General features: G+C 49.5%; 1 protein-coding gene across 3 annotated transcripts in view; it reads right to left on the bottom strand.

The window, feature by feature from the left end:
* Ramp1 (receptor activity modifying protein 1) overlaps positions 1 to 14295 on the bottom strand; it is a 50571-nt gene that overhangs the window by 23274 nt on the left and 13002 nt on the right. For 2 of the 3 annotated variants that reach the window (NM_031645.1, XM_087567479.1), the window contains exon 2: positions 6621 to 6759. In NM_031645.1, the coding sequence (NP_113833.1) occupies positions 6621 to 6759 (139 nt within the window). Of the gene's footprint in view, positions 1 to 6620; positions 6760 to 11333; positions 12107 to 14295 lie in introns of those variants that run through there. The other variant, XM_087567478.1, reaches the window with a different exon arrangement.

Genomic DNA, 14295 nt, shown 5'->3' with positions numbered 1-14295 from the left:
TTTTTGACCTTCTCTCTCTCCCAACGCCTGCAATGAGGTAGTGAGTTTCCCATGACACTTTTTCCATGTTCTTTCTACCTTCCCCAGCTAGATAAGATTCCCAGTTAATACACTAGATGACATTATGTTTCCGTTAGCAGACCAGGGCTATGGTTTAATGAGATAACTCTACTAAATGACAGTTCTCAGCCCAAGCACACCTCAAGGTCATGTTCTTCCTGGGTGCTGCTGACCTGGAGGTGCCCTGTGCTACCCCCAAGGACTCTGGGTCATCTTGAGCCTCTCTTCTAACAAGCATCCTGACAGATCCCTCAGCTCCCCCAGGAGATAACAAATGAGAAACAGAGGGGGTCCCAGTCAAAGTGGAGGACTGCTATGGAGCCAGTGTGAGGACTAGGCTCGCAGGTGACTATGCTACGTACCTTGCTTGGTACGTGTTGGCAGCACTCAGGGCAGAGCTGAGAGGATGGCCACAAGTTCAAAGCCAGCTAGCCTAGATAGGATGCTCCATGTCAGCCTGAACTACAGAGTAAGGCTGTATCAAAAAACAAAACTCAAAATTGCTGCATAGCATGACCATGCAAAAATCAAATCAGGCTACAGGTTAAGGTGAGTCACTCCAGCAAGCCTTCTGCTTATGGGAAAGCATCCTGAGTGCTATTGGCTGTTCTGTGCTGTCATTCAGCAATTTCTTGTCTCTGAGATGCACACAGCTGGGTCCCCCCATTGAAGTTTGTGTTCGTGTATGTGTATATGTGTGGACGTGTGGACGTGTGTTGCTTGGGATAGAGCCCAGGGCCTTCCAAAAACAGGTACGTGCTATACCACTGAGCCATGTCCCTGTGCCGCAGAGTACTTTGAAAAATACTCTAATGGCCTCTCCCTCCAGGCAGGGGTCTTTCTCCGTTTTGACCTGGCTGCAGACTATCTGACACACTCAGAGATCTGGCTGGTTTGAAATCATCCCAATTCTCCCAGTGTGTCATTTAAAGGATGCCTCTCAAGCCGCCAGTTGAAGGACAGACTTTGCAATAAGTGAAACAATCAGGGAAAAATACAATTTGATTCTTCCTTCGCCTCTGTAGGGATGAGCTTCAGCCTGGTGTAGTTGTAACTGCAGCCAGCAGAACCATAGACGCTCAAAGAAAAGCCAGTGTAAGGAAGGGCTTTCTAGCCTTGATTTGAATTCAGACATGAGGAGGAGTGACAAATCTAACTGGATGTTAAAAAAAAAAAAGCATGTTGCCGGGCAATGAGACATTTGCCACAGGAAGTGGGTGGGAATAGAGAACTAGGAAACAGGTGGAGGGCAGGGAGAGCGCAAACTTCACCTAGTGTATACACATGGCCAGGCCCCGGACCCGTTTAGTAAGTCAAATACTAGTCGGGATGCTGCTGTGGGAACCTGGGGAGAGTGCATAGCATACATGATCTGGAGAGTAATCCTGGGGAGGGGATGGGCCTTACCTGGTCCATGGGAAGAAACTCAATCCTGAGACACAGAATCCAGATATGCAAGCCCAACTGAAGAGATTCTCAGTCCACTGCCTGCCTCATGGAGTCTGCCAAATTCTCCAACTGTGTAGGCCAATTCTTTCGTGTGTGTGTGTGTGTGTGTGTGTGTGTGTGTGTGTGTGTGTGTGTTGAAGGGTTGAAAATTTCTAAAAGTTAGTCATGAACAAAGTCCGGACATGCCTGAAAGAATTTGAGATAGGGCCCCAAGGACACCGGCCATCTGGAGCCACCCCCCTTCCCTTCCCTTCCCTTCCCTTCCCTTCCCTTCCCTTCCCTTCCCTTCCCTTCCCTTCCCTTCCCTTCCTTCACTCCCTAGAATGAGTCATCCCTCTGCTGAGCGAGATAAGCCACCTTGCCCATATTGTTAAGATGCTAGACTGCACGTATGCTTTGCTGATGCAATTCCTCGCCAAAAGTAACTGTACACCCTTTGTATTAACCAATTATGTGTAACCGTGAGAAATCCCCTGGCTTTCCCTATATAAGCTCCTGCCTAGAGAGGCTCGGGGTCAACTCCTCTATTTCCTGCGTGGGATACGTGTCGGCCCGAGATCTCGTTAATAAAACTGCCTCTTGCTGTTACATCAAGACTGGCTACTCGTGTTTCCTGGGGCTCCCCAACCCGTGACTGGCGCGAGAGTCTCCCCAAGTTTGGGGCTCTTTCATGTGTGTGTGTGTGTGTGTGTGTGTGTGTGTGTGTGTATACCACATGTTGTACAGGTCTCTGAGGAGGCCAGAAAAGGGTGTCAGATCCCCTGAAGCTGGAATTATAGGCAGTTGTGAGTGGATGTGAATTTGATCCCTCTAGAAGAACAAGTGCTCTTAACCACTGGACCATCTCTCAAGCCTTCCAATTCTGTTTTTAAGAACTTATTTTGTTCTGGTGTCTATGTCTCTATGTACACATGAACCTGTATGCTTGCCCACACACAGAGGTTTGAACAAACAAGACAGCAAGTGTCTTCCTCTATTGCTCTGCTTTGTCCCTTTGAGACAGGGTCAGTCTCTCATTGAGCCTGTTTTTCCCAACAGCCAAGCCAGTAGCCAGCAAGCTCCAACAAGTCCCCTGTCTCTGTTCCTCTCAGCACTGTGGTTACAGGGGTGCACAGCTCTGTGTGTGTGTGTGTGTGTGTGTATTAGGGAGGCCTTGGAGATCCAAAATCAGGTCGTAATACTTGCCTAGCAAGCACTTTTACCCACTGAGCCAACTCTCCAGTCTCATAAACCAGTTCTTAAAGTCCCTACAAAGAGGGGCTACTCATGCTTTTTTTTTTATCTAACCTTTTGTGGTTATACTGGTTCCCTCTAATCCAGTGTCTGAATGTGTGCACACATGTATGTATGTGTGTGCATAATATGGGGTTGTATCTGTCTGAACTCTAATATGCATATCCAGGTTCCTAAATTTCAGACCCTGATAGAAACAACGGGGACTCATTGGAGAAACAGCTGATTCCCAGCCTGAGACTTAAAAGATAAACTTGGGAAGTCAAGGAAGTGCTCAGATGAGGACCAGTGTTATCATAGAGCAAACGCCAATTTGAAGTCATGACACACAAGGACCTGAACCAACTCAGGGAGCTCTGGATTAACTCTGTCTACCTGGGTAATCCAGAATGGTCTCTCCACACTATAGCCACTGGACTCCAGTCTTCAGTTCCACCTGCAATTTAACTTCCTGTCACCATGGGGTCCACAGGCTCACAGGGCCCAGTGATGAAGGCAGGGACATGACTAGGGCTGTTGCTGTGTGGACCATAGATCTGGAGCTTTCAGACCAGAGATGACCTGTTGAGATGCTGCCTCGATGTGGACCCTCCCTGCTATAAAACCCCAAGGCTCTGACCATGGTCACCTCGCCTTGGCCTGGTGGTAACCATTCCTCTTTTCACATCCATAGCCCTATACATCCTTGTGCCAACCTGTCCCTGTCTGTCATCCTGCCAGGCTTCTCCTTGCTGTCAGTCTGCACAGATGAGCAATCACTGAGCTATGCGGGGCAGGCAGTGAGTGCTTTCCCTCAGGGCCCTACTGTGTCTTCCCTGGATCATAATAAAAGCAACTTTCATTTAAATACAAACTGCTCAGCTGAGGCTGAATGCCAATTAGCCCTAAGAACAGGCTGTGCTGATTTTAACAACCTGTCCCTTCTCCTTTTCCAACTCCTGATTCATTCCTCAGTGCAGCAGAGGCCAGATGTCTTCAAGCAGCCGAGTAGGGCAGAGTAAGAAGAGGTTGGATAAGAACCCCAGCTGGATCGCACCGTACCCTATACAGTTTGTCTGAGGGCGGGGTGCGGACATTGTGCTGTAATGATTGGTTTTAACTGTCAACTTGACACAACCTAGAATCACTTGGGAATAGAGTCTTAACTATGGTATTGTTCAGATCAGGTTGGATGGGGGCAGGGGTTATCTGGGTTGTTAATTGATATAGGAAGTCACAGCCCACTGTGGGTGGCATTATTCCCTAGGCAGGAGGTCCTGAATTGTATAAGAGTGGAGAAACTGAGCAAGTGAGCATGCATGTGTTCATTTCTCTCTGCTCTGGCTGGATCTGACGTGGCTAAGATGTGATGTTCCTACCTTAACTTCCCACAGTGATCCCTGTAACCTGGAACTGTAAGCTGAATAGACTCCTCTTTCCCCTAAGGTTATTTTATCACAGCAAAAACAAAACAAACCAACAAAAAACCCTAATTTTTCCATTTTAGAGACTGTCTTCAGCAAGTGTGTGTAGACCACAGACTCTGCTGCAACAAAGGTTCTCCCAGAGAAGAAAGCAAAGATTCTGTCCCCGGAGGGCAGGGAAAGACAAGGTCCTCACAATGTAAGAGAGAAGAGGCAAGGAGCGCCTGAGGGGTGAGATAAGTCTGACCCCAAGCTCATGAGGGAGAGTGGGTCCCACCCCACCAACCAGTGCTCCTCATCCTGTGCTCTCCAGCCTCCCTCTACCAGAGAGGCTCTGGTGCTCGCATGAGAGCTTTGTCATTCCACAGGACATGCCTGGCCTTCAGCAGGAACCCATTCGAGACCTGTGCTTTGTTTGGGTCACCACCAAGCATGCTCTTTGTGAATGATACTGCCCTCCCCTTTGCCCTGTAGAGATCCTCCCCAGGGAAACTTCCTGTCTTCTTCCTCTTCTCCAACATGGTCCCTAGGACTACCTCTCTATTCTCTCTGGCACTAAAAAAAGCGCCTGTTGTCACAGGGCATCAAGTCTGCACACCTACTATGTGCTGTGCTTGGTGATAAAGGAAAACCTTGTTCTGTGAAATGCCCTCGGTCACCCTCAAAATCCACCCAGACACCAGGCAGCCTGTCATAGCTGGGTCACAGTCCATTCACCCTGAATCTCTCCCTTGTGCGACCAGAGAAAAGTCTAGACAGACCTCCGAGCCTCACTGGCTTGTAGCTGGCTAGATTGTACAGTTTGGAGACCATGTAATTACCCTGAGCTCAGCTAAAGATGGCCGTTCTGCTGTGTGGTGGGAACTGCTGCCTAGGTGACTTCCCAGGGACACGAGGGGCTTCTGATGACAACACTGACTTCCCTTGACCTGTAGATGTCAAGGGCCATGGCTGGGAAGGAGGCTTGGTATCTCTGCCTTCGTATTGTATCTGTCTCCTTTGCTGCCTCAAACTTTAGGTCAAATTCCTCTTAGCTCTACACATGGACGATACGCAGATCATTTGATAAGCATTTTGTCCAGGCCATAACAAAGTGTGAACTTAACTGAGATCTGCCTGGCTGTCAACTGTCCTTTTGGTGCTAAAGACACCTACCCTGAGTAGAAACTAGGCAAGGAGAGGCAGAGAAGGAAGAGGAGGAGGGGAGGGGGAGGTGACGGCAGCAAGGACATCTAGAACAGCTTGCTGGTGCCCTGAAAAGACATGAGCATCCCCACCCTTATCATATCAGTCTCTCTGTTGACATTCCTTCCCTGACTCTCTGGGCTGAGGAAGCCAACTCCCTTTTTCTGTTTTATGGCCATGAGTCAAAGGCTCTCTTCATCTCTAATGCTCTTCTCTTGAACACTTTCTCTGAAAACTGAGTTTCTAGACCTGGGCTCTATAATACTCTAACCCGAGATGGGGTTGGCAGCACACACACATGCATGCATACACATGCTCATACACACAGAGGCACACATACATACATATGCACACACATGCACACACACATACATCTGCACACACATGCACACACACATATGCACACACTCATACACACACATGCACACACACATGCACACATACATACAAAGCACATATACATACACATGCACACATGCACACATGCACACACCACACACACACACACACACACACACACATACCTATGCTCATCCACCCACTCACTATAGCTCCATGATGCTCCCAAGCCTTCACAGTGTAGTAGAAACAAAGCCTAGAAAATTTGCGTTGGACAGGCGAAGCTTTGATCCTTGCTCCTACTGGTGGAAGGGCCCAGCCAGGGAGAACCCCCAAGCCTGTTGTGGGCTCCCTGGGGCCTGAGAGACAGTGAGAAAACATGGAAGGAAGAAGGAAGGGTCTTTGGGCTGAAAGACCGAGTCTCACAGGAGAAAGGTCCAGTAGGTGCCACCCTTGGGGGTTGGGGTGGGGCTGAGGGCCACCCCTTCAGTGACAGCCTGCCCCTGCAGTTCCGAAGCCTGGGCAGGATGGGGTGGGCAGAGAGGTGGGGAGCACAGCTCTGACTTGACATCAGGATGGAAGGAGCCAGCAGGGAGATCCTTGGAGGCCTGGCTTCTGTCACAAGACAGTCACTCAGTTTTCTGGCACTGAATGGGGCTCACCCGACCCCAGGTGCCTGCATTTGGCTGCTATGTGGGTATCTAATCTGAACCCTTCATCTCCTGCTCCCCTGGTACCCATGGCTACCTGGACAGCCATCAATACACAGCTCCTCCCACCCACATGCTCATGAACATCTGCCAGTGACTGGGACTCCCTTTGCCCTCAATCCTGTCCCTTTAGACTCTGCCCCACCCCCCCCCCCCCCCCCCGCCTCCAGACCCAGTGGCCTGATGCCCCAGTGTAAAGAAGGCATCTCTCCCAGCCTCTCCCTCTCCTGACACAACTCACCCTATGGTCTTTCCCCAGTCACACCACAGAGTCTTCCCTATGGTCTCCATGTCCTCTTTGAAGCGGCTGAGACACAGCTCCTGGATGAGAGTACCATAGTCAGGGTCCCGGCAGGCAGTGACCATGAAGAGATGATGAGCTGTAAAAAAAAAAAAACAAAAACAAAAACAAAAAAACATATAGGGGCTGCTGTGCCTACTGGCTCTCTCTCCCATTTCTTCCCCACCTATCGCCAGCCCATCCCAGGGTCCACAAGCACCAAAAATGTGTGTCTGTGTGATCAGGAGATAGCACCTGTCTGAGCTGAGTTTCATTTCGTTGCGATAAAAGCCACCCAGGGAGGAAGGAACTTAACACACGTGGTCACATTGCATCCACAGATAGGAGCAGGGAAAGATGAATGCCTGTATGTTCATTTGCTTGGGCTATACTCCATTCTGACACAGTTGAGACCCTCTGCCTAGGGAATGGTGCTGCCCACAGTGAAGTTAAGAACTCACTCACAGACATGCTCACAGGCCAACCCAATGCAGAAGAGATTCCCTTCTCGGGTAGTTCTATGCCGTGTCAGGCTGATAACCAAAACTAACTTCCATTGTGTCCAAGGCTCCGAATGGACTTTTTCTTTAGTTTATTTGTGAAGGCCCCACCTGTGTACAGTGGGAGCCATGAAGCCCCTGGCTGTGCCTTCTGCTGCTGGTAATGACCTCCATTTCTCCCAAGCTTTCCATGGGCACTGGCACCAGGCATTGGTCTCACTCCGTTTCATCTCCTGACATATTTCTTCTAACACCGTATGGCTTTGGAAAGGCAGCAGGCAGAGCCAACTGGGCTTGCCAACTTCCAAACACAGGGGCTGACCTGAACCAGGTATTGAGCTAAACACGAGGAGAGGAAACACTGCCGCTCTAGGGTGGATTGCAGGAGAGGGTCCAGGTCCACCTTGTTAATAGGGCACCCCGAGGAAATTCAGCACACTAGCTAGTATATACTAGGTATATTACCTGTGTCTGGGTGTTTGGCAACCTTAAACCAAACTGGCAAATTGCAATGTGAACTGTGTCTTTCCTCTTTTGTCTGATGAAACTACGAGATCAAAAACAATCCCCGAAGCTCCACATTGCACAAACTCAAAGGTGACCTATTTCCCCGGAGCTCAGTACCAGCTGCGGTTGATGTGGGCTGGTGGAGAGGGCTTCTTTCTCTGGTTCCTGTCCTCACATCTGCCTGGTCTCTTTGAGTGGGAAGTCCATCCTCACCTCTGTGAGGGGAAGCTGGGGTGCAGTCATCAATCGCATTCTTTTTTTTTTTTCTTTTTTTCGGAGCTGGGGACCGAACCCAGGGCCTTGCGCTTGCTAGGCAAGTGCTCTACCACTGAGCTAAATCCCCAACCCCATCAATGGCATTCTTTACTCAGAGTCTGGTTGCTTACTTAGCCCCTATCCCTCCCTCTCCCAGGCCACGCTGGACATCTTCTCCTAATGGGGTCCAGCTCTATGCACCAACCTAGGCCTTATTCCTAGAAGGGGCTCAGTACAGAGATCTAGTACTGCAGAGGGCACTGGAGGATCCTTGCTTGTCCTTAGAAGAGAGATGGGGGATGGGGAAAGCCTATTCTTGTTTAACACCCCATCTTGCAAGAATATCAAGTTGTTACTCACTGCTCTGGGGACCAGGGAACCCACTGCAGCAATGGGCAGTGACCCCAGGACTGAGCCCAGGTCCCAGGCTCAGGAACATGGTTTGGAGAGGTTGGAGACACAGGGCCTGTAGGCTCCAGACAGCATGGGGGGACCAGAGCTCTTCTGAACTGTTGGCTCTCGGATGTTCTGACAAAGGGTGGTCCTATTGCGACTACCTGTTTACTGGTGAGAAAACGGAAGCCTCACATCAGAATGGAGCTGAAGTCGCAACGCCAGAGGTGGTGCAGACCAGAGGTGAATTTAGTCCTGGCTCTCACAGCCCAAGATGTGGCTCTGATGACGACTGGCTTGAGATGAGACCCTAGAGAAGCTTGAAGTGAAGTCAAAGGGTGTGGCCTGTCCTTTGAGGTTGTCATGGTGGGTCGGGTAAGGAAGAGTTGAGGAGCACAGAGACGGTGGGGAACAAAGGGACTGGAGGGTGCCATTCACTGGGCTGCCGGGAGGAGAACATACTGAGTGGGAGGATGCAGATCTGGTATCTGCCAGCCCGGACCTGGACACAGAAGAGGCACTGAAGAACGGGAGGAGAAAGAGTCCTGATCATAGGAGCTGCCTGACAAGGACAGATGGACCCCAGGAAACAGGAGATATCCACGGAGGCTGGAGCCCAGCTATGCAGCAGAAACAGGAGAATCCCCAAGAGAGCAATTCATTCATGTGCTTGTCCCATCATGGTCTTGTAAAGGGCTGGCATAGGACTGCCTGAGTCCGGACAGGGTGCCCAGTGTGGTTAGAGCCAGTGTTTCTGAAGCTGGCACAGAGGAGGCCAAAGTGGCTCACAGTGACGTCCCTGGGGAGTGAGCTGGGTATGGGGAACATCTTTGTATGATAATAAGACTTTGGAGCATGTATCTTGACAGTGAGGCCAAAGCAGTGAAAGAGAAGCCCAGTGTTTAATTAAAAAAATCCAGGTCTGGGAGATGGCTCAGCGGTTAAGAGCACTGACTGCTCTTCCAGAGGTCCTGAGTTCAAATTCCAGCAACCACATGGTGGCTCACAACCATCCATAATGGGGATCCAATGCCCTCTTCTGGTGTGTCTGAAGACAGCGACAGTGTACTCACATACATGAAATAAACAAACAAAACTTTAAAAAATAAAAAATAAAATTAAAAAAATCCAAATAACACCCCAGAGCCCTGTCCCCAGCAGCATGTGGACACGTGTAGGCCTGGCGGCAGAGCTCGGCAAACCTGGGCTTTCTCTCACTGCTGGGGTTGGGGGGGACCTGTCACCAGGATAGTGCCTGCTGGCCTGAGACTCCCCACAGGCATCACTAACCTATATCTAGACTGGGTAGGGCAGGATACCCTGTGAGGCCGGCTGCTTGGGAAGAGGTTGAAGGGGGTTATATCTGGACAGTAGGCTTGGCACAGAGAGAGCCACAACTAGGTCACCAGTGTCCTGAGAACAAAGCTGAGACCTGGGGATGTTTAGAAAGGGCTTCAGAGTAGCTGTGAGTGGAGACCTGTCCAAGGGATAGGTGACAGATGGAAATTGCCCCTTGGGAGGCACTCGAGAGAAGATTCAGCCCGCAGCCTTCAGTGAGAGACCTCCACCCTTGAGGAGCCATGGAGGGGCTGCTGGAAGTTTTCTGGGCCCAACCCAGAGTCCCAGGAAACTCAGAAGACAGCAAGGCATCACTCCTACTCCCCAAGAAGTCTCTGTACCTGTTTGAACTCACACAACAGCCCAGTGTATGGGATGCCCAGGCCACATGAGTACAGCAAGTGCACTTGGGGACCTCGGAGCCAGCTGTGCAGACTTGACCATGTCAGCAACAGTGGAGACGGGACAAGGGGTAACTTATCACCCCTGGCCCACCAGGATCCCCTGTGGAAGCCTTCCTGCGGTAGACAGGAAGCCTCCAGTATACAGCAAGCTCCCGAAGGTAGATGAGACCTCCTGTGAGTGACAAGGGTCCTCGCTTCATTTATCCCCTATACTTTAAGGCTCCTGGCACTCAGACCAGCCTTATACCTATATGACCCCTCCTCTCATGAACTCCATGCCCCATGCTGTCTTCCTCCAGCTGCTCAAAGCTGCAGGAAGTCAGCACGCCCTCCACAGCCACAGGCACAGCCACATCCTGGGTGCACAGGGTGAAGGGGCAAAGGCTCTTTTTTTTTTTTGAACCACTCTTACCCTGCTTTTACCTCCCACTCCTTTCTGACTCACACAGGGACAGTCATCCCTGCAGCAGAGCGGCATATACATTTTCATCAGATGCCTGAGCTACCCACACACCACTGCCAGGAAACACCACTAGGAATAGAAGCCAGGGTGCCTGGGGCCATCGCTGGTGCAAGGGACCGACCAGGCACTGGAGAGGATCAAGAGTGATTGGCCTTCCTTCCTGTTCTGGAAGAGTCAGTTTTAGGGCAGAGAAGGGGATGCCTCAGGGAAGGTTCTGGGAGCCATGCATTAGAACCTAATGTGCGCTGATGTTGGCACCAAGTGGATCAGCTAAAGAGACCCCGGTGTCTCCATGTCCCCTGTGAAGGGGCCAGGGAGGGGGATCAGGAGGTGTACACCTGTCTTGCAGAGCCAGTTGCTACTCTGTGCTGCCTCTGTGGAGAGATGGTTCCCAGCAGAAAAAGGTGCTAAGAGGCTGGGGGCCCAGAAAGACCAACCATGTCCCCTCCACACTCCCAGGGGAATGCTCCCCCACCTCCACCCCTACTCTGCCTTCAAGACAAAGATCTCCCTGGTAGTTTTCAGGCCTCCCTGGTCTGGCTGCAGAACTGACCCTACTTGACCTGACTTTTGTATCTCCCATTTTTCTCCCATTGCCCCTCCACCTCCTAAGGGGGGGATCTGCTATGTCCAGCCCCATTATCCTTCTGTCAGACTCATCCTTTCCTGCCTTGGAGAGACCACATCTGGACTGGGGCCACGGGCAGCTTTTTAGGCAGAGAGTAGCTTCATTTTGTAATTGGAAGAGCGCCCCAATCTCTCTTAAAGAACAACAAACAGCAAACAATAAAACTGCTCCAAACTTTAAACTTACCCTTCGGAGTCTAAAGGCCTACTCTGTGTGCTGGCAAATGTCACCACTGGGGACTGCTGCCTTCTGAAACCCAGACTGAAGCACCACTGTTCCCTCAGCTGCCTGTCAAGACAGGCGTGCCCCTCGGCTGTGTGTAACTTTAAGAACTCAGCATCGCAGGGGTTGGGGATTTAGCTCAGTGGTAGAGCGCTTGCCTAGGAAGCGCAAGGCCCTGGGTTCGGTCCCCAGCTCCGGAAAAAAAAGAACCAAAAAAAAAAAAAAAAAAAAAAGAACTCAGCATCGCTCCTCCGCTCCTTCTCTCTACTACTGTAAAATGCCCCAACTGAGCACCAATAGCATTACATACAGACAGAAGCCATCATGGGTGAACGACATCAGAGTGCTGGTGCTGGCCACCATCCTGGAGTGTACTTGCCTCAGCAACTCTGGAGATGTCGGCTCAGGGCTTCTGAGATAGCAGTAACCCCCAAGGTAAGGGGAACCTCTGTCCTCAGAGGGTCTGAGACTCTAGGACAGTCCTAGAAGATGATGGTCCCTGCTCTATCACAGTGACGCCCAGCAGTAACCAGGCACCTGGGAGCCACATTTGCCTGCCACTACTCTCAGTGACAGATGGCTCCCACAAAGAAGCTGCCGGTGAAGAGAGTAAGAACATCCTGAGAACATGAGGGCAAGCTAAGAACAATCCTCCTCTCCATCTCCCCACACACCAGCTCTTCAGGGCATCTACGTGGGTGGCTCTGACATCCCTCTAGCTCATCTGACACAGTCCCAGGAGAACAAAGGGTCTTTGTTTGACACTCATCTTGGCACCCCAGTTTTTTTTTAAGAGTTCTGTAGGGAACCTTTTACCCAGTAGAAGATGTAAAGTGCACATCTTGGCAGCCCAAGGGACTGTCTCAAGGTTAAACCACCTTCTGCACCATTAAACAGGTCTTAACAAATATAAAAGAATTGAGAATTTTCTAGTGAATTATCAGATCACAGTGAAATAAAACTGTAAATGAGTAGCAAAGTCAATCACAGAAACTATGAAATTATTCAAACTGAAGAACACACTTTTACATACCTGCCCTGTAAACCCACTGATGTGCTCAACCTCTAGTCTGGCTACTTGGGGAGGCAGAGGCAGGTGGATTTCTGTGAGTTCCAGGCCAACAAGGGCCTGCCTAAAATTAAAAACAAACAAAACAAAACAAAACAAAACAAAACAACCCTCCCCCAAACTATAGTCCAGTTTCCTTGGTGAGCATAGACATGAAAATGCTCAACTAAATACCTATCTGAAGAAGTCAAGGACAACAAGAAGACTGTACACCATGATCAAGGTGACCAAGGGGATGCAAGATTGCTTCAGCATACGGAAGCCTGTGACTGTAACACAGCACAGAAACAAACACCCTTTAAGGGTGTCAGAGAGATAGCTCAGCAAGTTCAAATCCCAGCAACCACATGGTGGCTCGCAACCATCTGCAATGAGATCAGATGCCCTCTTCTGGTGTGTCTGAAGACAGCTACAGTGCACTCATATAAAGTAAACAAACGAGGTTGGAGATTTAGCTCAGTGGTAGAGCACTTGCCTAGCAAGCACAAAGCCCTGGGTTCGGTCCTCAGCTCTGAAAAACAAACAAACAAACAAACAAACAACAAACAAATCTTTAAAAAGAAAAAAGAAAGAAAACAAAGACACCGTAGGACAGAAATCACTTGATCAACTCCGTACATGCAGAAAAGGCCTTTGAGACAGTTCAGTGTTACTTCATGAGCGAACTAAGAGCAGAAGGAGTAGATTGTAACGTGATAAAGGCTGTATACAGAAAATTATAGAAAGAGAAATCAAAAGAATTTCCTCCAATATCAGAATAAGGCAAGCGTGCTCACTCTTCCCTTTTCTGTATCTGTCTGTGTATATACATATCACACGTGAAGAGGCGTGTGTCCAAAGCATGCACACACAAGCATACACATGTGCACATGCACACACATAGGCACACATGCTTACACACGCATGCACATATGCGTGCACACACATGACCACGGACACAAGCACACGCATATACACAAGCATGCACATGTGCACATATACTCAGGCATGCACACTAACAGACATGCACACCCATGCAGATGTATTCATGTGTGCAGTGGCCGTGTGTGGAGGTCAGAGAATGCTTGGGATCATTTCTTTCCAGCTCTCTGTGGGCTCCAGAGATCAAACACTGCACACAACACAAAAGCTTCTGAGGGGACCCCTCCTGCTGCTCTTGTTCACTATAGCACTTAGACTCAGAGAGAGCGGTAAGAGAAAGAAACAAAGATGTGAACAGGAAAAAGAGAAGTCTAAGCATCCCTATTAGAGCTGACATAAACCTACACTTAAAGACCACAAGGACTCTCCAGAAAACTCCCAGATCCTACCCATACTTTCAGCAAAGCACCAGGAAGCAAAAGCAACACAAAAGCCATTAGCTTCTCTCTCTACCAACAATCAAAATTCTATTCCTGTGTCAAAAAAGAAAGAAAAATCAATAAAATAAAACAACAAAAAGAAAGAAAGGAAGAAATACAAAAAACAAAACCGACCAAACCGAAACAAAACAAAACAAAAAGCACCAAAATTTGAAAAACAAAAAGAAGGAAGGAAAAGACAGGGTGTGTTCTACAATTAATGGGAAACAGGAAACAAGTTCTTCTGTTTTTATTTATTTATTTATTTATTTATTTTTGGTTCTTTTTTTTTTCCGGAGCTGGGGACCGAACCCAGGGCCTTGCGCTTCCTAGGCAAGCGCTCTACCACTGAGCTAAATCCCCAACCCGTTTGTTTTTCTGAGACAGAGTTTCTCTGTGTAGTCCTGGCTGTCCTGGAACTCACTCTGTAGACCAGGTTGGCCTCAAACTCACTGAGATCCACCTGCCCTGCCTTCTGAGTGCTGGGATTAAAGGTGTGCGCCGCCATGTCTAGATC

Source organism: Rattus norvegicus, chromosome 9 (genome assembly GCF_021556685.1).
Source record: "Rattus norvegicus strain SHRSP/BbbUtx chromosome 9, alternate assembly SHRSP_T2T, whole genome shotgun sequence".
Classification (NCBI taxonomy): Eukaryota; Metazoa; Chordata; class Mammalia; order Rodentia; family Muridae; genus Rattus; species Rattus norvegicus.
The sequence above is the reverse complement of the archived record's forward strand: the minus strand, read 5'-3'. Positions and strand labels throughout refer to the sequence as shown.